Source organism: Oncorhynchus gorbuscha, unplaced genomic scaffold, assembly GCF_021184085.1.
Source record: "Oncorhynchus gorbuscha isolate QuinsamMale2020 ecotype Even-year unplaced genomic scaffold, OgorEven_v1.0 Un_scaffold_648, whole genome shotgun sequence".
NCBI classification, from domain to species: domain Eukaryota; kingdom Metazoa; phylum Chordata; class Actinopteri; order Salmoniformes; family Salmonidae; genus Oncorhynchus; species Oncorhynchus gorbuscha.
The window spans coordinates 217,174-240,707 of record NW_025745753.1 but is presented as its reverse complement, the minus strand read 5'-3'; the positions used below and the strand labels follow the sequence as shown (position 1 = coordinate 240,707).

The 23,534-nt window shown below is 46.1% G+C and overlaps 1 protein-coding gene across 1 annotated transcript in view; it reads right to left on the bottom strand.

Moving 5' to 3' along the window:
- Window positions 1-1,663: 1,663 nt before the first annotated feature.
- Window positions 1,664-23,534, bottom strand: part of LOC124019684 (protein TMEPAI-like) — an 85,209-nt gene continuing 63,338 nt past the window's right edge. The window contains exons 2-4 of the mRNA XM_046335094.1: window positions 6,344-6,510; window positions 3,230-3,283; window positions 1,664-2,940 (exon numbers count right to left, since the gene is read on the bottom strand). Of these exons, the coding sequence (XP_046191050.1) occupies window positions 2,353-2,940; window positions 3,230-3,283; window positions 6,344-6,510 (809 nt within the window). The 3' untranslated portion in view covers window positions 1,664-2,352. The remainder of the gene's footprint in view (window positions 2,941-3,229; window positions 3,284-6,343; window positions 6,511-23,534) is intronic.

Here is a 23,534-nt window from a genome sequence, read left to right as displayed (position 1 = left end):
GCTAAGACTGCAGTAACATGTTGAACAGCTAAGACTGCAGTAACATGTTACACAGCGGAGACTGCAGTAACATGTTGAACAGCTAAGACTGCAGTAACATGTTGAACAGCTAAGACTGCAGTAACATGTTACACAGCGGAGACTGCAGTAACATGTTGAACAGCTAAGACTGCAGTAACATGTTGAACAACTAAGAGTGCAGTAACATGTCACATACCTAAGACTGCAGTAACATGTTGAACAACTAAGACTGCAGTAACATGTTGAACAGCTAAGACTGCAGTAACATGTCACATACCTAAGACTGCAGTAACATGTTGAACAGCTAAGACTGCAGTAACATGTTAACCAGCTAAGACTGCAGTAACATGTTGAACAGCTAAGACTGCAGTAACATGTTGAACAGCTAAGACTGCAGTAACATGTCACATACCTAAGACTGCAGTAACATGTTGAACAGCTAAGACTGCAGTAACATGTTAACCAGCTAAGACTGCAGTAACATGTTAACCCGCTAAGACTGCAGTAACATGTTGAACAGCTAAGACAGCAGTAACATGTTAACCCGCTAAGACTGCAGTAACATGTTAACCCGCTAACACTGCAGTAACATGTTGAACAGCTAAGACTGCAGTAACATGTTGAACAGCTAAGGCTGCAGTAACATGTTGAACAGCTAAGACTGCAGTAACATGTTGAACAGCTAAGGCTGCAGTAACATGTTGAACAGCTAAGACTGCAGTAACATGTTGAACAGCTAAGGCTGCAGTAACATGTTGAACAGCTAAGACTGCAGTAACATGTTGAACAGCTAAGACTGCAGTAACATGTTAACCCGCTAAGACTGCAGTAACATGTTGAACAGGGGGACCTCTAATCGACAAGTTAGTGCATGTGCAGAAGACTACAAGGCAAAGTGATCTCCATGACAACTCTAACAGACAGGAAATGTAAAGTGCTAGTCGAAAGGATTAAAGCAACATTAATGAGAGAGAGCGCGTTAGTGAGAGAAAGAGAGAGAGAGAGAGAGAGAGAGAGAGAGAGAGAGAGAGAGAGAGAGAGAGAGAGAGAGAGAGAGAGAGAGAGACCACCATTATTCACTTGGTCTATCAGAGGAGACAAGGAATTGGAAAATGTAAATATAAAGACATATCTTTAACTCTATAACCGGATGTATACACTAAGTGTACAAAACATTAAGGACACCTGCTCTTTCCTTGACATAGACTGACCAGGTGAATACAGGTGTTATATCTACTAAAATCAGTGTAGATGAAGGGGAGGAGACGAAGAAAGATTTTTAAGCCTTGGGACAATTGAGATATGGATTGTGTATGTGTGCCATTCAGAGGGTGAATGGGCAAGACAAAACAAATGAAGTGCCTTTGAACGGGGTATGGTAGTAGGTGCCAGGTCCACTGGTTAAAGCCCCTTTGAATGGGGTATGGTAGTAGGTGCCAGGTCCACTGGTTAAAGCCCCTTTGAATGGGGTATGGTAAAAGGTGCCAGGAGCACCGGTTTGTGTCAAGAACTACAACTCTCCTGGGTTTTTCACGCTCAACAGTTTTCCGTGTGTATCAAGAATGGTCCACCACCCAAAGGACATCCAGCCAACTTGACACAACGGTGGGAAGCATTGGAGTCAACATGGGCCAGCATCCCTGTGGAACGCTTTCAACACCTTGTAGAGTCCATGCCCTGATGAATTGAGGCTCTTCTGAGGGCAAAAGGTGGGGATGCAACTCAATATTAGGAAGTTGTTCCAAATGTTTGTCAGTGTGTCTTTAAACTGAACTGCCGTGTTGGAGTTAGTTTCAGGGGACGTTAGGCTGGATCAGAGTTGTGGATAATAACAGAAAAATAACCAGTCATTCAAAACATTTGGAGCCCACACAAACAATCAAACTAGGAGAAGCTTTTAAACAATAAGTTAGGTCAACTTTTGATTTCTGATGATATATCCCGTTGATTTAGCAAAATCGTGGCACTCTGATTCTGATTGAAGGTTTGTGCACTGATCTGGGATTTTTATTTATTTAAGACAATAAAAGCCATAACTTCTATAACTGGGTGTTACAGTCATTCAAACAAAATCAGTGTCAACAATCTTATTTTAAATAAATGAAAGCATACAAAAATAAACAAACAAGAAATGAGCTATGAAGCCTTAGTGTTCAAGCAGAAGCCCACAGCTCTTGAACGCCGAACGAAGGAATACAAAAAGAGTGTTTGTAAGCTTGGCTCCTCAGGTTTCTTCATATTGTGCATGGGGAATGCTGAGAGGAGGCCACTCCCCTTCAGGTGAGAGGGGTAGGTCCTGTTTGGTACAGACCAGCTACACCCCCCCCCCCCTCACACTGGTTTGTCCCGTCGCCTGTCCCTATCCTTCTCTTTGTCCTTGCCAGAGCCAGAGGAGCCTGTGGTGGTGGTGGTTGTGCTTTCGTTGCTCATCTGCCTGTCTCTGTCTGTCAGTGTCCTGTCTTTGCTCCCTGTCCACTGGGCGAACGGCTCTTTATTGCTGTACTGGTTCTGGTGGTGAAACACAGAGGATCCTGGGTAGTGACCCATGACCTCACTGTAGGTGGGAGGCAGTCCTTCCATGCGTTCGGCGGCACTGACACCAGCGTTACTGCTGGGGGGTCGAGGGCCACCACTGTGGACGTAAACATGGATCAGGTCGCTGTGGAAGATGGTCCTGTTAGGGGGGGGCCTGATGGATGCTCTGCTCAGCTCCAGCTGCTGCTCTGGGTCTCTTAGCTGTAAGGTACATGGGCCTTTATAGGGCGGCAGCTCCTCCCCATCAGAAAGACAGATGGTGGGCGGCAGGTCAATGTCCTGCTGCAGGTAAGGGTAGGTGGGCTGGAAGCGGCTGAAATGCTCCCGTTGCATAAAGGAGGGAGGGTTGAACCTCTCCTGGGTCGGCCTGGGCCCAAACATCACCTATAGGGGGGGGGGGGGGGGGAGATGTAGTCAGCACCTCAGGGATTTAACCAACACTATGGACTGCACTGCACTGTGTAGCAGCATATCAAATCCCTAGGCTAAGTAAATATTAACACTACTTTGAATGTATGTTATCTGATTCAAGAGACAGAGAAGCTGCTCTGAAGATGTCAGGGGTCCAGCCATTATGCAATGGAACTCAGTCAACAGCAAAGGGGCTTGCACTGTGTTAACCTAGCAAATGACAATGCAAGGTACGCGTAACAACGGTAGATGATCCACTCACCTCTGTGGTTCCCTGCTGCATCACCAAACTGTTGGTTGGCCACACACAGCCATCCTGCAAGAGAGAGACAGGGACAGAGAGAGAGAGAGAGAGAGAGAGAGACAAAGAGAGGGCGAGAAGGAACAGGGGAGAAAGAAAGGGGGATGAAGAGAGGCAGAGGAAAGAGAAGAGGTGGGAGAGAGCAGAGGAGAGAGGGGTAGGAAGAGAGAAAGAGAGGTAGAGGAGAGGGAAAAAGAGAAGGAGGGAGGGAGGAAGAGATGTTGATTTTCCATTTTGTACTTTATTTACACATCGTTACAACACTGTACATAGACATAATATGACATTTGAAATATCTTTATTCTTTTGTAACATTTGTGAATGTAATGTTTACTGTCAATCTTTATTGTTTATTTCCCTTTTGATTATGATCTATTTCATTTGCTTTGGCAATGTAAACATATGTGTCCCATGCCAATAAAGCCCTTTGAATTGAATTGATTTGAGAGATTGTTAAAAATCAAAGAGCCCCATCTGGCAGAAAGTACTGATTAAGAGTGCTGTGGCTAGAAGGGGCTGGAGAGCCCCACTGTGGCTGTTCTGTTAGCTTGCTGTGTTTCTAAACAACCTAGTTGGGTTAACCCTGACACCACTGACTCACTCTCTATCCTTTCTAGCTATCTCTCACTCTCACTGTCTCCCTATCCTTCTAGCTATCTCTCACTCTCTCTCTCTCTCACTGTCTCCCTATCCTTCTAGCTATCTCTCACTCTCTCACTCTCACTGTCTCCCTATCCTTCTAGCTATCTCTCACTCTCTCTCTCTCTCTCTCTCTCTCTCTCTCTCTCTCTCTCTCTCTCTCTCTCTCTCTCTCTCTCTCACTGTCTCTATCCTTCTAGTTATCTCTCACTCTCTCTCTCTCACTGTCTCCCTATCCTTCTAGCTATCTCTCACTCTCTCTCTCACTGTCTCCCTATCCTTCTAGCTATCTCTCACTCTCACTGTCTCCCTATCCTTCTAGCTATCTCTCTCTCTCTCTCTCTCTCTCACTGTCTCTATTCTTCTAGTTATCTCTCACTCTCTCTCTCTCACTGTCTCCCTATCCTTCTAGCTATCTCTCACTCTCTCTCTCTCACTGTCTCTATTCTTCTAGTTATCTCTCACTCTCACTGTCTCCCTATCCTTCTAGCTATCTCTCACTCTCTCTCTCACTGTCTCTATCCTTCTAGTTATCTCTCACTCTCTCTCTCTCACTGTCTCCCTATCCTTCTAGCTATCTCTCACTCTCTCTCTCACTGTCTCCCTATCCTTCTAGCTATCTCTCACTGTCTCCCTATCCTTCTAGCTATCTCTCACTCTCTCTCACTGCAGTCTGCAGTTCTTGTCTGTGTCACAAAAGGCACCCTATTCCCTATTTATGGGCCCTGGCCAAAAGCAGTGCACTGCATAGGGAATATGTAGTCATGCCAGTTTGATTACACTAACATAATGAAAGTCTACGGTAGCTAACGAAGTGAGAGACACAGGGGAAGAGTAGTATTTGGAAAGAGGGAAAAAATCAGAATAAGATAATTCTTAAATTTTGGAATATGCTACAACAGCGTAAAGGCCACCTCCCTCCCTGCCTCCAGCCCACGAAGGAAGCTCAAACAATACCCAGACAACCAGAAACCATTTTGTGGGCAGTGTGCATATAGCCTGTCTTCTCTTGAGAGCCAGGTCTGCTTAGGGTGGCCTTTCTCAATAGCAAGGCTATGCTCACTAAGTCTGTACATAGTCAAACCTGTCCTTAAGTGTGGGTCAGTCACAGTGGTCAAGTATTCTGCCACTGTGTACTCTCCGTTTAGGGCCAGATAACATTCTAGTTTGATCATTTTTTTTGTTGATTCTTTCCAATGTGTCAAATAGTTATGTTTTTGTTCTCTCATGATTTGGTTGGGTCTCATCCATCCATCGATCTATCTCTCTTTCTCTGTCGCTGTCTATATCTGCTCTTTCTTCCTTTCTCTATAATTTCTCTCTCTCTCCAGTCGCTCTCCTCTCCTCAGCAATGGGAGCAGTACACTGCACTCTCCTCCCAGCTCCTTCTAGCTTCCCCTAACTTCTCCAGCTCCTCCTAGTACCTCCTAGCTCCTCCAGCTCCTACGTGCTCCTCCAGCTTCTCCTAGCTTCTCCAGCTCCTCCTAGCTTCTCATAGCTCCTCCTAGCTCCTACGTGCTCCTCCAGCTTCTCCTAGCTCCTTCCAGCTCCTCCTAGCTTCTCCAGCTCCTCCTAGCTCCTCCAAGTGTCTCCTAGCTCCTTCCAGCTCCTCCTAGCTTCTCCAGCTCCTCCTAGCTCCTTCCAGCTCCTCCTAACTTCTCCAGCTTCTACTTGCTCCTCCAGCTCCTCCTAGATTATCTTAGCTCCTCCAGCTTATACTTGCTCCTCCTAGCTCCTCCAGCTCCTACTTGCTCCTCCAGCTCCTCCTAGCTTCTCCTAGCTCCTCCAGCTCCTACTTGCTCACCATCTCCTCCTAGCTCCTCCTAGCTTCTCCATCTCCTACTTGCTCACCATCTCCTCCTAGCTCCTCCTAGCTTCTCTATCTCCTACTTGCTCCTCCAGCTCCTCCTAGCTCCTCCATCTCCTCCTAGCTTCTCCATCTCCTACTTGCTCACCATCTCCTCCTAGCTCCTCCTAGCTTCTCCATCTCCTACTTGCTCCTCCAGCTCCTCCTAGCTCCTCCTAGCTTCTCCATCTCCTCCTAGCTTCGCCATCTCCTACTTGCTCACCATCTCCTCCTAGCTCCTCCAGCTCCTCCTAGCTTCTCCATCTTCTCCTAGCTCCTCCTAGCTTCTCCATCTCCTCCTAGCTCCTCCTAGCTTCTCCAGCTCCTACTTGCTCCTCCAGCTCCTCCTAGCTCCTCCTAGCTCATCCAACTCTTACTTGCTTCTCCAGCTCCTACTTGCTCATCCATCTCATCCTAGCTCCTCCTAGCTCATCCAGCTCCTCCTAACTCCTACTTTCTCCTCCTAACTCCTCCAGCTCTGCTCACTGCCCCCAGCCAGAATCATCAATAAAAATGAGGATGAAGCATCATTTATCAGTTAGACTGGTAGGTAGGTAGGTAGGTAGGTAGGTAAGAGGTTGTGTACTGACGTGCTGCATGTTGACCTGATCCCGCTGTCTGTCCTGGTCGTGGCTGTGTGTCTGTCTGCTAAAGAAGGCCAGGGCAGACAGCCTGTGGTTCAACAGACAGATAATCACCACCACCATCACTGTCATCACCACCATTATGATTACTATCTGAACAAACTCCAGTTCAGCTGAAACAGAGAGAGAAACACAGAGGTTTAATATACATGTCAAATTCCAGTGCACTATATAGAGTATGGTTTAGAATGTAGAAGATTTTGGAGATAGGTGTTGTTATGCGTCTGACCACGAGAGGGCGACAGAGATAGCACAAACAAACAGACATGTTCACTAATGTTATTTGCTGATCCACAAGGGTGTGTGGACATGTTATTCTGAGAGAGGGTCTATACTGGGTCTATACTGGGTCTAAGGTATATACTGGGTCTGAGGTATATACTGGGTCTATACTGGGTCTAAGGTATATACTGGGTCTATACTGGGTCTATACTGGGTCTAAGGTATATACTGGGTCTGAGGTATATACTGGGTCTATACTGGGTCTAAGGTATATACTGGGTCTGAGGTATGTACTGGGTCTATACTGGGTCTATACTGGGTCTACATTAGTGACCATATCCCCCGTGCATCCCGCAAAGGCGGAGGTGTTGCTAACATTTACGATAGCAAATTTCAATTTACAAAAAAAAAAATGACGTTTTCGTCTTTTGAGCTTCTAGTCATGAAATCTATGCAGCCTACTCAATCACTTTTTATAGCTACTGTTTACAGGCCTCCTGGGCCATATACAGCGTTTCTCGCTGAGTTCCCTGAATTCCTATCGGACCTTGTAGTCATAGCAGATAATATTCTAATCTTTGGTGACTTTAATATTCACATGGAAAAGTCCACAGACCCACTCCAAAAGGCTTTCGGAGCCATCATCGACTCAGTGGGTTTTGTCCAACATGTCTCTGGACCCACTCACTGTCACAGTCATACGCTGGACCTAGTTTTGTCCCATGGAATAAATGTTGTGGATCTTAATGTTTTTCCTCATAATCCTGGACTATCGGACCACCATTTTATTACGTTTGCAATTGCAACAAATAATCTGCACAGACCCCAACCAAGGACCATCAAAAGTCGTGCTATAAATTCACAGACAACACAAAGATCCCTTGATGCCCTTCCAGACTCCCTCTGCCTACCAAAGGACGCCAGAGGACAAAAATCAGTTAACCACCTAACTGAGGATCTCAATTTAACCTTGCGCAATACCCTAGATGCAGTTGCACCCCTAAAAACTACAAACATTTCTCATAAGAAACTAGCTCCCTGGTACACAGAAAATACCCGAGTTCTGAAGCAAGCTTCCAGAAAATTGGAGCGGAAATGGCGCCACACCAAACTGGAAGTCTTCCGACTAGCTTGGAAAGACGGTACCGTGCAGTACCGAAGAGCCCTTACTGCTGCTCGATCATCCTATTTTTCTAACTTAATTGAGGAAAATAAGAACAATCCAAAATTCCTTTTTGATACTCTCGCAAAGCTAACTAAAAAGCAGCATTCCCCAAGAGACGATGACTTTCACTTTAGCAGTGATAAATTCATTAACTTCTTTGAGGAAAAGATTATGATTATTAGAAAGCAAATTACGGACTCCTCTTTAAACCTGCGTATTCCTCCAAACTTCAGTTGTCCTGAGTCTGCACAACTCTGCCAGGACCTAGGATCAAGAGAGACGCTCAAGTGTTTTAGTACTATATCTCTTGACACAATGATGAAAATAATCATGGCCTCTAAACCTTCAAGCTGCATACTGGACCCTATTCCAACTAAACTACTGAAAGAGCTGCTTCCTGTGCTTGGCCCTCCTATGTTGAACATAATAAACGGCTCTCTATCCACCGGATGTGTACCAAACTCACTAAAAGTGGCAGTAATAAAGCCTCTCTTGAAAAAGCCAAACCTTGACCCAGAAAATATAAAAAACTATCGGCCTATATCGAATCTTCCATTCCTCTCAAAAATTTTAGAGAAGGCTGTTGCGCAGCAACTCACTGCCTTCCTGAAGAGAAACAATGTATACGAAATGCTTCAGTCTGGTTTTAGACCCCATCATAGCACTGAGACGGCACTTGTGAAGGTGGTAAATGACATTTTAATGGCATCGGACCGAGGCTCTGCATCTGTCCTCGTGCTCCTAGACCTTAGTGCTGCTTTTGATACCATCGATCACCACATTCTTTTGGAGAGATTGGAAACCCAAATTGGTCTACACAGACATATTCTGGCCTGGTTTAGATCTTATCTGTCGGAAAGATATCAGTTTGTCTCTGTGAATGGTTTGTCCTCTGACAAATCAACTGTAAATTTCGGTGTTCCTCAAGGTTCCGTTTTAGGACCACTATTGTTTTCACTATACATTTTACCTCTTGGGGATGTTATTCGAAAACATAATGTTAACTTTCACTGCTATGCGGATGACACACAGCTGTACATTTCAATGAAACATGGTGAAGCCCCAAAATTGCCCTCGCTAGAAGCATGTGTTTCAGACATAAGGAAGTGGATGGCTGCAAACTTTCTACTATTAAACTCGGACAAAACAGAGATGCTTGTTCTTGGTCTCAAGAAACAAAGAGATCTTCTGTTGAATCTGACAATTAATCTTAATGGTTGTACAGTCGTCTCAAATAAAACTGTGAAGGACCTCGGCGTTACTCTGGACCCCGATCTCTCTTTTGAAGAACATATCAAGACCATTTCGAGGACAGCTTTTTTCCATCTACGTAATATTGCAAAAATCAGAAACTTTCTGTCCAAAAATGATGCAGAAAAATTAATCCATGCTTTTGTCACTTCTAGGTTAGACTACTGCAATGCTCTACTTTCCGGCTACCCGGATAAAGCACTAAATAAACTTCAGTTAGTGCTAAATACGGCTGCTAGAATCCTGACTAGAACCCAAAAATTTGATCATATTACTCCAGTGCTAGCCTCTCTACACTAGCTTCCTGTCAAAGCAAGGGCTGATTTCAAGGTTTTACTGCTAACCTACAAAGCATTACATGGGCTTGCTCCTACCTATCTCTCTGATTTGGTCCTGCCGTACATACCTACACGTACGCTACGGTCACAAGACGCAGGCCTCCTAATTGTCCCTAGAATTTCTAAGCAAAAGGCTAGAGGCAGGGCTTTCTCCTATAGAGCTCCATTTTTATGGAACGGTCTGCCTACCCATGTCAGAGACGCAAACTCGGTCTCAACCTTTAAGTCTTTACTGAAGACTCATCTCTTCAGTGGGTCATATGATTGAGTGTAGTCTGGCCCAGGAGTGGGAAGGTGAACGGAAAGGCTCTGGATGGCCGGTTCCCCTCTTTCCACTGGGATTCTCTGCCTCTAACCCTATTACAGGGGCTGAGTCACTGGCTTACTGGGGCTATCTCATGCCGTCCCTGCAGGGGGTGCGTCACCTGAGTGGGTTGATTCACTGTTGTGGTCATCCTGTCTGGGTTGGCGCCCCCCCCCCCCCCCTTGGGTTGTGCCGTGGCGGAGATCTTTGTGGGCTACACTCAGCCTTGTCTCAGGATGGTAAGTTGGTGGTTGAAGATATCCCTCTAGTGGTGTGGGGGCTGTGCTTTGGCAAAGTGGGTGGGGTTATATCCTTCCTGTTTGGCCCTGTCCTGTGGGGGTGTCCTCGGATGGGGCCACAGTGTCTCCTAACCCCTCCTGTCTCAGCCTCCAGTATTTATGCTGCAGTAGTTTGTGTCGGGGGGGCTAGGGTCAGTTTGTTATATCTGGAGTACTTCCCCTGTCCTATTCGGTGTCCTGTGTGAATCGTGCGTTCTCTAATTCTCTCCTTCTTTCTTTCTCTCTCTCGGAGGACCTGAGCCCTAGGACCATGCCCCAGGACTACCTGACATGATGACTCCTTGCTGTCCCCAGTCCACCTGGCCATGCTGCTGCTCCAGTTTCAACTGTTCTGCCTTACTATTATTTGACCATGCTGGTCATTTATGAACATTTGAACATCTTGGCCATGTTCTGTTATAATCTCCACCCGGCACAGCCAGAAGAGGACTGGCCACGCCACATAGCCTGGTTCCTCTCTAGGTTTCTTCCTAGGTTTTGGCCTTTCTAGGGAGTTTTTCCTAGCCACTGTGCTTCTACACCTGCATTGCTTGCTGTTTGGGGTTTTAGGCTGGGTTTCTGTGCAGCACTTTGAGATATCAGCTGATGTACGAAGGGCTATATAAATAACATTTGATTTGATTTGATTTGTCTAAGGTATATACTGGGTCTATACTGGGTCTAGTCTAAGGTATATACTGGGTCTGAGGTATATACTGGGTCTATACTGGGTCTAAGGTATATACTGGGTCTGAGGTATATACTGGGTCTACACTGGGTCTAAGGTATATACTGGGTCTGAGGTATATACTGGGTCTATACTGGGGCTGAGGCATATACTGGGTCTGAGGTATATACTGGGTCTATACTGGGGCTGAGGCATATACTGGGTCTGAGGTATATACTAGGTCTATACTGGGGCTGAGGTATATACTGGGTCTGAGGTATATACTGGGTCTATACTGGGGCTGAGGCATATACTGGGTCTGAGGTATATACTGGGTCTGAGGTATATACTGGGTTGATACTGGGGCTGAGGCATATACTGGGTCTGAGGTATATACTGGGTTTATACTGGGGCTGAGGCATATACTGGGTCTGAGGTATATACTGGGTCTATACTGGGGCTGAGGTATATACTGGGTCTATACTGTGGCTGAGGTATATACTGGGACTGAGGTACATACTGGGTCTATACAGTGGCTGAGGTAAATACTGGGTCTATACTGGGGCTGAGGCATATACTGGGTCTGAGGTATATACTGGGTCTATACTGGGGCTGAGGCATATACTGGGTCTGAGGTATATACTGGGTCTATACTGGGGCTGAGGTATATACTGGGTCTATACTGGGGCTGAGGCATATACTGGGTCTGAGGTATATACTGGGTCTATACTGGGTCTATACTGGGGCTGAGGTATATACTGGGTCTATACTGGGGCTGAGGTATATACTGGGTCTGAGGTATATACTGGGTCTATACTGGGTCTAAGGTATATACTGGGTCTGAGGTATATACTGGGTCTATACTGGGTCTAAAGTATATACTGGGTCTGAGGTATATACTGGGTCTATACTGGGGCTGAGGTATATACTGGGTCTATACTGGGTCTATACTGGGGCTGAGGTATATACTGGCTCTAAGGTATATACTGGGTCTACACTGGGTCTAAGGTATATACTGGGTCTGAGGTATATACTGGGTCTATACTGGGTCTAAGGTATATACTGGGTCTGAGGTATATACTGGGTCTATACTGGGTCTGAGGTATATACTGGGTCTGAGGTATATACTGGGTCTATACTGGGGCTGAGGCATATACTGGGTCTGAGGTATATACTGGGTCTATACTGGGGCTGAGGCATATACTGGGTCTGAGGTATATACTGGGTCTATACTGGGGCTGAGGTATAATAATAATAATAATAATATACTGGGTCTGAGGTATATACTGGGTCTATACTGGGGCTGAGGCATATACTGGGTCTGAGGTATATACTGGGTCTGAGGTATATACTGGGTCGATACTGGGGCTGAGGCATATACTGGGTCTGAGGTATATACTGGGTTTATACTGGGGCTGAGGCACATACTGGGTCTGAGGTATATACTGGGTCTATACTGGGGCTGAGGTATATACTGGGTCTATACTGTGGCTGAGGTATATACTGGGACTGAGGTACATACTGGGTCTATACTGTGGCTGAGGTAAACACTGGGTCTATACTGGGGCTGAGGCATATACTGGGTCTGAGGTATATACTGCGTCTATACTGGGGCTGAGGCATATACTGGGTCTGAGGTATATACTGGGTATGAGGTATATACTGGGTCGATACTGGGTCTGAGGTATATACTGGGTCTATACTGGGGCTGAGGCATATACTGGGTCTGAGGTATATACTGGGTCTATACTGGGGCTGAGGTATATACTGGGTCTATACTGGGGCTGAGGCATATACTGGGTCTGAGGTATATACTGGGTCTATACTGGGTCTATACTGGGGCTGAGGTATATACTGGGTCTGAGATATGTACTGGGTCTATACTGGGGCTGAGGCATATACTGGGTCTGAGGTATATACTAGGTCTATACTGGGGCTGAGGTATATACTGGGTCTGTACTGGGGCTGAGGCATATACTGGGTCTGAGGTATATACTGGGTCTGAGGTATATACTGGGTCTGAGATATATACTGGGTCTATACTGGGGCTGAGGCATATACTGGGGCTGAGGCATATACTGGGTCTATACTGGGGCTGAGGCATATACTGGGTCTGAGGTATATACTGGGTCTATACTGGGGCTGAGGCATATACTGGGTCTGAGGTATATACTGGGTCTATACTGGGTCTATACTGGGGCTGAGGTATATACTGGGTCTGAGATATATACTGGGTCTGAGGTATATACTGGGTCTGAGGTATATACTGGGTCTATACTGGGTCTATACTGGGGCTGAGGTATATACTGGGTCTGAGCTATATACTGGATCTGAGGTATATACTGGGTCTATACTGTGGCTGAGGTATATACTGGGTCTATACTGGGTCTATACTGGGTCTGAGGTATATACTGGGTCTATACTGGGGCTGAGGCATATACTGGGTCTGAGGTATATACTGGGTCTGAGGTATATACTGGGTCTATACTGGGGCTGAGGCATATACTGGGTCTGAGGTATATACTGGGTCTATACTGGGGCTGAGGCATATACTGGGTCTGAGGTATATACTGGGTCTATACTGGGGCTGAGGTATATACTGGGTCTGAGGTATATACTGGGTCTATACTGGGGCTGAGGCGTATACTGGGTCTGAGGTATATACTGGGTCTGAGGTATATACTGGGTCGATACTGGGGCTGAGGCATATACTGGGTCTGGGGTATATACTGGGTTTATACTGGGGCTGAGGCATATACTGGGTCTGCGGTATATACTGGGTCTATACTGGGGCTGAGGTAAATACTGGGTCTATACTGTGGCTGAGGTATATACTGGGACTGAGGTACATACTGGGTCTATACTGTGGCTGAGGTAAATACTGGGTCTATACTGGGTCTGAGGCATATACTGGGTCTGAGGTATATACTGGGTCTATACTGGGGCTGAGGCATATACTGGGTCTGAGGTATATACTGGGTATGAGGTATATACTGGGTCGATACTGGGTCTGAGGTATATACTGGGTCTATACTGGGGCTGAGGCATATACTGGGTCTGAGGTATATACTGGGTCTATACTGGGTCTGAGGTATATACTGGGTCTATACTGGGGCTGAGGCATATACTGGGTCTGAGGTATATACTGGGTCTATACTGGGTCTATACTGGGGCTGAGGTATATACTGGGTCTGAGATATGTACTGGGTCTATACTGGGGCTGAGGCATATACTGGGTCTGAGGTATATACTGGGTCTATACTGGGGCTGAGGCATATACTGGGTCTGAGGTATATACTGGGTCTATACTGGGGCTGAGGCATATACTGGGTCTGAGGTATATACTGGGTCTATACTGGGGCTGAGGTATATACTGGGTCTGAGATATATACTGGGTCTGAGGTATATACTGGGTCTGAGGTATATACTGGGTCTGAGGTATATACTGGGTCTATACTGGGTCTATACTGGGGCTGAGGTATATACTGGGTCTGAGATATATACTGGGTCTATACTGGGGCTGAGGCATATACTGGGCCTGAGGTATATACTGGGTCTATACTGTGGCTGAGGTATATACTGGGTCTATACTGGGTCTATACTGGGTCTGAGGTATATACTGGGTCTATACTGGGGCTGAGGCATATACTGGGTCTGAGCTATATACTGGGTCTGAGGTATATACTGGGTCTATACTGGGGCTGAGGTATATACTGGGTCTATACTGGGGCTGAAGCATATACTGGGTCTATACTGGGTCTATACTGGGGCTGAGGCATATACTGGGTCTGAGGTATATACTGGGTCTATACTGGGGCTGAGGTATATACTGGGTCTATACTGTGGCTGAGGTATATACTGGGACTGAGGTACATACTGGGTCTATACTGTGGCTGAGGTAAATACTGGGTCTATACTGGGGCTGAGGCATATACTGGGTCTGAGGTATATACTGGGGCTGAGGTATATACTGGGTCTATACTGGGTCTGAGGTATATACTGGGTCTATACTGGGGCTGAAGCATATACTGGGTCTATACTGGGGCTGAGGCATATACTGGGTCTGAGGTATATACTGGGGCTGAGGTATATACTGGGTATATACTGGGTCTGAGGCATATACTGGGTCCATACTGGGTCTGGGGTATATACTGGGTCTATACTGGAGCTGAGGTATATACTGGGTCTATACTGGGTCTGAGGTATATACTGGGTCTATACTGGGGCTGAGGCATATACTGGATCCGAGATATATACTGGGTCTATACTGGGGCTGAGGTATATACTGGGTCTATACTGGGGCTGAGGTATATACTGGGTCTATACTGGGGCTGAGGCATATACTGGATCCGAGGTATATACTGGGTCTATACTGGGGCTGAGGCATATACTGGATCCGAGGTATATACTGGGTCTATACTGGGGCTGAGGCATATACTGGATCCGAGGTATATACTGGGTCTGAGGTATATACTGGGTCTATACTGTGGCTGAGGTATATACTGGGACTGAGGTACATACTGGGTCTATACTGGGGCTGAGGTATATACTGGGTCTGAGGTATATAGTGGGTCTATACTGGGTCTGAGGTATATACGGGGTCTATACTGGGTCTGAGATATATACTGGGTCTATATTGGGTCTGAGGTATATACTGGGTCTATACTGGGTCTGAGATATATACTGGGTCTATATTGGGTCTGAGATATATACTGGGTCTATAATGGGTCTGAGGTATATACTGGGTAGAGGTCGACCGATTATGACTTTTCAACGCCGATACCGATACCGATTATTGGAGGACCAAAAAAACCTGATACCGATTAATCGGACGCCTTTTTAAACATTTATTTATTTGTAATAATGACAATTACAACAATACTGAATGAACACTTATTTTAACTTAATATAATACATCAATAAAATCAATTTAGCCTCAAGTAAATAATGAAACATGTTCAATTTGGTTTAAATAACGCAAAAACAAAGTGTTGGAGAAGAAAGTAAAAGTGAAATATGTGCTATGTAAGAAAGCTAACTTTTCAGTTCCTGGCTCAGAACATGAGAACATATGAAAGCTGGTGGTTCCTTTTAACATAAGTCTTCAATATTCCCAGGTAAGAAGTTTTAGGTTGTAGTTATTATAGAACTATTTCTCTCTATACCATTTGTATTTCGTTAACCTTTGACTATTGGATGTTGTTATATGCACTTTAGTATTGCCAGTGTAACAGTATAGCTTCCGTCCCTCTCTGGGCTCGAACCAGCAACACAACAACAACAGTCACCATCGAAGCAGCGTTACCCATGCAGAGCAAGGGGAACAACTACTAGAAGGCTCAGAGCAAGTGACGTTTGAAATGCTAGCCAGCCATTTCACTTCGGTTACACCAGCCTCATCTCGGGAGTTGATAGGCTTGAAGTCATAAACAGAGCAATGCTTGACACACAACGAAGAGCTGCTGGCAAAACACACCAAAGTGCTGTTTGAATGAATATTTACGGGCCAGCTTCTGCCTACCACCGCTCAGTCAGATACTTAGATACTTGTATGCTCAGTCAGATTATATGCAACGCAGGACACACTAGATAATATCTAGTAATATCGTCAACCATGTGTAGTTAACTAGTGATTATGATTGATTGGTTTTTATAAGATAAGTTTAATGCTAGCTAGCAACTTACCTTGGCTTACTGCATTCGCGTAACAGGCAGTCTCCTTGTGGAGTGCAAGGTTGCAAGATTGGATCCCCCGAGCTGACAAGGTGAAAATCTGTCGTTCTGCGCCTGCATAAGGCAGTTAACCCACCGTTCTCAGGCCGTCATTGAAAATAAGAATGTGTTCTTAGGTATGAAAACAATATATATTTTTTTAAATCAGCAAATCGGTGCCCAAAAATACCGATTTTCGAATGTTATGAAAACTTCCCTAATTAATCGGCCATTCCGATTAATCGTCCGACCTCTAATACTGGGTATGAGGTATATACTGGGGCTGGGGTTCCAGCGTGAGTATATACTGGGGCTGGGGATCCTGTGTGTGTATATATTTGGGGATGGGGATCCTGTGTGGGTATATATTTGGGGCTGGGGATCCTGTGTGGGTATATATTTGGGGCTGGGGATCCTGTGTGGGTATATACTGGGGCTGGGTATCCTGTGTGGGTATATACTGGGGCTGGGGATCCTGTGTGTGTATATACTGGGGCTGGGGTTCCAGCGTGAGTATATACTGGGGCTGGGGATCCTGTGTGTGTATATATTTGGGGATGGGGATCCTGTGTGGGTATATATTTGGGGCTGGGGATCCTGTGTGGGTATATACTGGGGCTGGGTATCCTGTGTGGGTATATACTGGGGCTGGGGATCCTGTGTGGGTATATATTTGGGGCTGGGGATCCTGTGTGGGTATATATTTGGGGCTGGGTATCCTGTGTGGTTATATACTGGGGCTGGGTATCCTGTGTGGGTATATACTGGGGCTGGGTATCCTGTGTGGGTATATACTGGGGCTGGGGATCCTGTGTTGGTATATATTGGGGCTGGGGAACCTGTGTGGGTATATACTGGGTCTGGGTATCCTGTGTGGGTATATACTGGGGCTGGGGATCCTGTATGGGTATATATTGGGGCTGGAGAACCTGTGTGGGTATATACTGGGGCTGGGTATCCTGTGTGGGTATATACTGGGGCTGGGGATCCTGTGTGGGTATATACTGGGGCTGGGGATCCAGTGTGACTCAGGTGGTAGAGAAACCCCCTCTCCACCCTAGGCGCGTCATCAGAGCATGGCTGTCCGGAGTGTTTACGGACATATTCAATCTCTCTCTATCCCAGTCTGTTGTCCCCACTTTCTTCAAGATGTTCACCATTGTTTCTCTACCCAAGCAAGTTTAGAAAACCAAGGTGACTGAATGAAATGACTATCGCCCCACAGCACTCACCTCTGTCATCATGAAGTGCTTTGAGTCTAATCAAGGCCCATATCACCTCCACCTTGCTCGACGCCCTAGAGTAATACCTCTACAATTTGCATACCGCCCCAACAGATCCACGGACGACGCATTCGCCATCACACTGCACACTGCCCTATCTCATCTGGACAAGAGGCCCTACAGTATGTAAGAATGCTGTGAATCGACTGCAGCTCAGCCATCAACAACATAGTGTCCTCCAAGCTCATCACTAAGCTAAGGACCCTAGGTCTGAACCCCGCCCTGTGCAAATGGGTCCTGGACTTCTTGATGGGTGGTGAAGGTATGCAACACCACTTTCACCATACACAATTCAGGTCAACGCAAGCGTCTGGCTTATTAAAGGAATATGGCGCTGGCTGGCTGGCGAGCGTGTGTGCGAGTGTGTGTACGTGTGTCTTGGAGAATGCAGCAGGAGAGGAGAGGCATTACATAAGACCCTCTCTAACTTCTTTATGTGAGCTCAGATACTGAGAAAAGTACACACACACACAAGCACGCACATACGCAGACATGCACGCACGCACGCACGCACTCACGCACGCACGCACGCACGCACGCACGCACGCACGCACGCACGCACGCACGCACGCACACACACACACACACACACACACACACACACACACACACACACACACACACACACACACACACGCACGCACGCACGCACACACACACACACACACACACACACACACACACACACACACACACACACACACACACACACACACACAGAGTGAACCTGGCTGAGGCTCTGTTTAGGCTGCAGAATCAGATCTATATTTCATGAAACCATTTTCTGTTTCCTCTCTTAGGCCTGTCGTTTCATAACAGAAAGAAAACAGCTGTGCTGACCGGATAGGAGGGAGGGAGGGAAACCAAGTCAGTTGCATAACTGAATGTATTCAACCGAAATGTGTCTACCGCATTTAACCCAACCCCTCTGAATCAGAGTGGTGCAGGTGGGCTGCACGTCATTGGCGCTCAGGGAGATGTTGTTTTGAGGGTTAACTGCCTTGTTTTGAGGTTTAACTGCCTTGTTTTGAGGTTTAACTGCCTTGTTTTGGGGGTAACTGCCTTGTTTTGGGGGTAACTGTCTTGTTTTGAGGGGGTAACTGCCTTGTTTTGGGGGTAACTGCCTTGTTTTGGGGGTAACTGCCTTGTTTTGAGGGTGTAACTGCCTTGTTTTGAGGGGGTAACAGCCTTGTTTTGGGGGTAACTGCCTTGTTTTGAGGCGGTAACTGCCTTGTTTTGGGTGTAACGGCCTTGTTTTGGGGGTAACTGCCTTGTTTTGAAGGGGTAACTGCCTTGTTTTGCTGGTTAACTGCCTTTTTTGAGGTTTAACTGCCTTGTTTTGGGGGTTAACTGCCTTGGAGAAAGGGTGATCTGAGGGGGAGGAGGGAGAGGAGAAGGGGAGATCTGGGGGGTAGGAAGGAGAGGAGAAGGGGAGATCTAAGGGGGAGATCTGACTGGGGAGGAGGGAGAGGAGAAGGGGAGATCTGGGGGAAGGAGAGGAGAAGGGGAGATCTGAGGGGGAGGAAGGAGAGGGGAAGGGGAGATCAGGGGGTGAAGGAGGGGAAAGAGAGGAGAAGGGGAGATCTGAGGGGGAAGGAAGGAGAGGAGAAGGGGAGATCTGAAGGGGGGAGAAGGGGAGATCTGACTGGGGAGGAGGGAGAGGAGAAGGGGAGATCTGAGGGGGAGGAAGGAGAGGAGAAGGGGAGATCTGAGGGGGAGATCTGAGGGGGGAAGAGGAGAAGGGGAGATCTGAGGGGGGGGAGAAGGGAAGATCTGAGGGGGAGGAAGGAGAGGAGATGTGAGGAGGGAGAGGAGAAGGGGAGATCTGAGGGGGAGGAAGGAGAGGAGATATGAGGAGGGAGGAGGGAGAGGAGAAGGGGAGATCTGAGGGGGAGGAAGGAGAGGAGATATGAGGAGGGAGGAGGGAGAGGAGAAGGGGAGATCTGAGGGGGAGGAAGGAGAGGAGATATGAGGAGGGAGGAGGGAGAGGAGAAGGGGAGATCTGAGGAGGGAAGATGGAAAGGAGACAGGGTGATCTGACAGGGGAGGAGGGAGGGAGGGAGAGTGAGGAAGCCCAGGATTGGAGGCTGAGACTGGAGAGGAGGAGACTGAGACAGCCAAACACAGCCAGCTAGCTGTATGCCTCCAAACCCTCTACCGCCACATATCACCCTGTGACACACAGTCACACACACACTAAAACGTCCCAAAAATCCCCCATGCAAAACTACACACACACACACAGACACTAAAATTGTACCTAAAATGTCCCTGCCAAACCTGGACTGTCTACCACATGTTTAATGTGAAACGGAAATGCCAAACTTCATCCCACATTGCCATGTAACGGGATCATCTTATAAGGGGGAGGCCAGGCAGACAGGCAAACAGACAGACGGGCAGGCAGACTTCCAGACAGACAGACAGGTAGGCAGACAGTCAGACAGGTAGGCAGACAGGCAGACAGACAGACAAGCAGAAAGACAAGCAGACAGAAAAGCGAGTCCTCACATCATCATGACTGTGCTGCTTTAGTAAACTAGTTTATTCTCCTTTCTACCCCCTCCCTCCCCAATGAGACTCAGACTGAGGGACAGGACTGAGATCACCTTACCTCAAGCTAACCTCAACCTTGCATCCTAAATAACCAACCAGCCATACAACCACATATTGGTTTGCATAAATAATAACAGAGAGTAGCAGCAGTGTGGGTGTCGGGGGGGGGGTAGAAAGGGGGCAATGCAAATGGTCTGGTTAGCCATTTGATTAGCTGTTCCGGAGTCATACGGCTAGGGGATAGAAGCTATTTAAAGGCCTCTTGGACCTAGACTTGGCGCTCCGGTACAGCTTACCGTGCAGTGGCAGAGAGAACAATCTATGACTAGGGTGGCTGGAGACTTTTTAGGGCCTTCCTCTGACACCGCCTGGTATAGAGGTCCTGGATGGCAGGAAGCTTGGCTCCAGTGATGTACTGGGCCGTTCACACTACCCTCTTTAGTGCCTTCCGGTCGGAGGCTGAGCAGTTGCCATACCAGGCAGTGAAACAACCAGTCAGGATTAGAGGTCAACCGATTATGATTTTTCACCGCCGATACCGATTATTGGAGGACAAAAAAAGCAGATACCGATTAATCGGTCAATTTTTAACATCTATATATATATATATATACACATTTGTGTAATAATGACAATTGCAACAATACTGAATGAACACTTTTATTTGAACTTAATATAATACAGTTGTTGGATGTTTGTTCTTAAGGTGATTCCACTGGATGTCATAAGGTGAATGCACCAATTTGTAAGTCGCTCTGGATAAGAGCGTCTGCTAAATGACTTAAATGTAATGTAATGATTTAGCCGTTGCTGACCCCATGCTGACCCCATGCTTACATCTTTATCACAAATAAGACACCTTGCTTTCCCTGGTGCCAATTACATGTAATAGTCTGGTGCTCTGCTTTTCTCTGCCATCTGTATAAAACACACACACACACACACACACACACACACACACACACACACACACACACACACACACACACACACACACACACACACACACACACACACACACACACACACACACACACACACACACACACACACACACACACACACACACACACACACACACACACACAGCTCTGAAGTGACAATGATACTGAAGAGTCTGCTTAGGAGACAAATACTCTCAACTGTTTGAATACAAATAGAGTTCAAGTTACCTGTGATGAATGTTGAAAACAAAAACTGTAATTTCTATATGCAGGAAATCCTAATTTAATAATGGACATGGTAAGAATTGACTACCAAGGTGCGAGTCATAAATCCCATGACACCTTCTAGCTAAATCTGAAAAGCGGTTCCTTCATTCATTTATTCCATAGGATGTTTTTATAAGACATTTTAAGCCTGAACGAAGCACAGACCTATTCACTCTATAAGACATGAACAGAGGCAGTTTAAGCCTGAACGAAGCACAGACCTTATTGGAAGTAGATCAAAATAAGGTCTGTGTTTCGTGTAGGCTTACACCACCTTGCCAATTTTATAACTGTGTAGATATCCATAGGAGAAGGTCATTCTGATCAATATTGGCTTAATATAAGCGAAGATCATTTTTTTGTAGAGTGGATTTAAGAAAATATTTTGACAAACGTTACCTTATCCTAGTGAAATTTACACGGGTATCAAAACGCAGGGGCGGTTTAAACCTGCACCCTAACCTGCACGAAGCACAGACCTTATTGGAAGTAGATCAAGACATTCTCTATGGAAGACATGAACAGAGGCAGTTTAAGCCTGAACGAAGCACAGACCTTATTGGAAGTAGATCAAGACATTCTCTATGGAAGACATGAACAGAGGCAGTTTAAGCCTGAACGAAGCACAGACCTTATTGGAAGTAGATCAAGACATTCTCTATGGAAGACATGAACAGAGGCAGTTTAAGCCTGAACAGAAGCACAGACCTTATTGGAAGTAGATCAAGACATTCTCTATGGAAGACATGAACAGAGGCAGTTTAAGCCTGAACGAAGCACAGACCTTATTGGAAGTAGATCAAGACATTCTCTATGGAAGACATGAACAGAGGCAGTTTAAGCCTGAACGAAGCACAGACCTTATTGGAAGTAGATCAAGACATTCTCTATGGAAGACATGAACAGAGGCAGTTTAAGCCTGAACGAAGCACAGACCTTATTGGAAGTAGATCAAGACATTCTCTATGGAAGACATGAACAGAGGCAGTTTAAGCCTGAACGAAGCACAGACCTTATTGGAAGTAGATCAAGACATTCTCTATGGAAGACATGAACAGAGGCAGTTTAAGCCTGAACGAAGCACAGACCTTATTGGAAGTAGATCAAGACATTCTCTATGGAAGACATGAACAGAGGCAGTTTAAGCCTGAACGAAGCACAGACCTTATTGGAAGTAGATCAAGACATTCTCTATGGAAGACATGAACAGAGGCAGTTTAAGCCTGAACGAAGCACAGACCTTATTGGAAGTAGATCAAGACATTCTCTATGGAAGACATGAACAGAGGCAGTTTAAGCCTGAACACAGAAGCACAGACCTTATTGGAAGTAGATCAAGACATTCTCTATGGAAGACATGAACAGAGGCAGTTTAAGCCTGAACGAAGCACAGACCTTATTGGAAGTAGATCAAGACATTCTCTATGGAAGACATGAACAGAGGCAGTTTAAGCCTGAACATGAAGCACAGACCTTATTGGAAGTAGATCAAGACATTCTCTATGGAAGACATGAACAGAGGCAGTTTAAGCCTGAACGAAGCACAGACCTTATTGGAAGTAGATCAAGACATTCTCTATGGAAGACATGAACAGAGGCAGTTTAAGCCTGAACGAAGCACAGACCTTATTGGAAGTAGATCAAGACATTCTCTATGGAAGACATGAACAGAGGCAGTTTAAGCCTGAACGAAGCACAGACCTTATTGGAAGTAGATCAAGACATTCTCTATGGAAGACATGAACAGAGGCAGTTTAAGCCTGAACGAAGCACAGACCTTATTGGAAGTAGATCAAGACATTCTCTATGGAAGACATGAACAGAGGCAGTTTAAGCCTGAACGAAGCACAGACCTTATTGGAAGTAGATCAAGACATTCTCTATGGAAGACATGAACAGAGGCAGTTTAAGCCTGAACGAAGCACAGACCTTATTGGAAGTAGATCAAGACATTCTCTATGGAAGACATGAACAGAGGCAGTTTAAGCCTGAAGACGAAGCACAGACCTTATTGGAAGTAGATCAAGACATTCTCTATGGAAGACATGAACAGAGGCAGTTTAAGCCTGAACGAAGCACAGACCTTATTGGAAGTAGATCAAGACATTCTCTATGGAAGACATGAACAGAGGCAGTTTAAGCCTGAACGA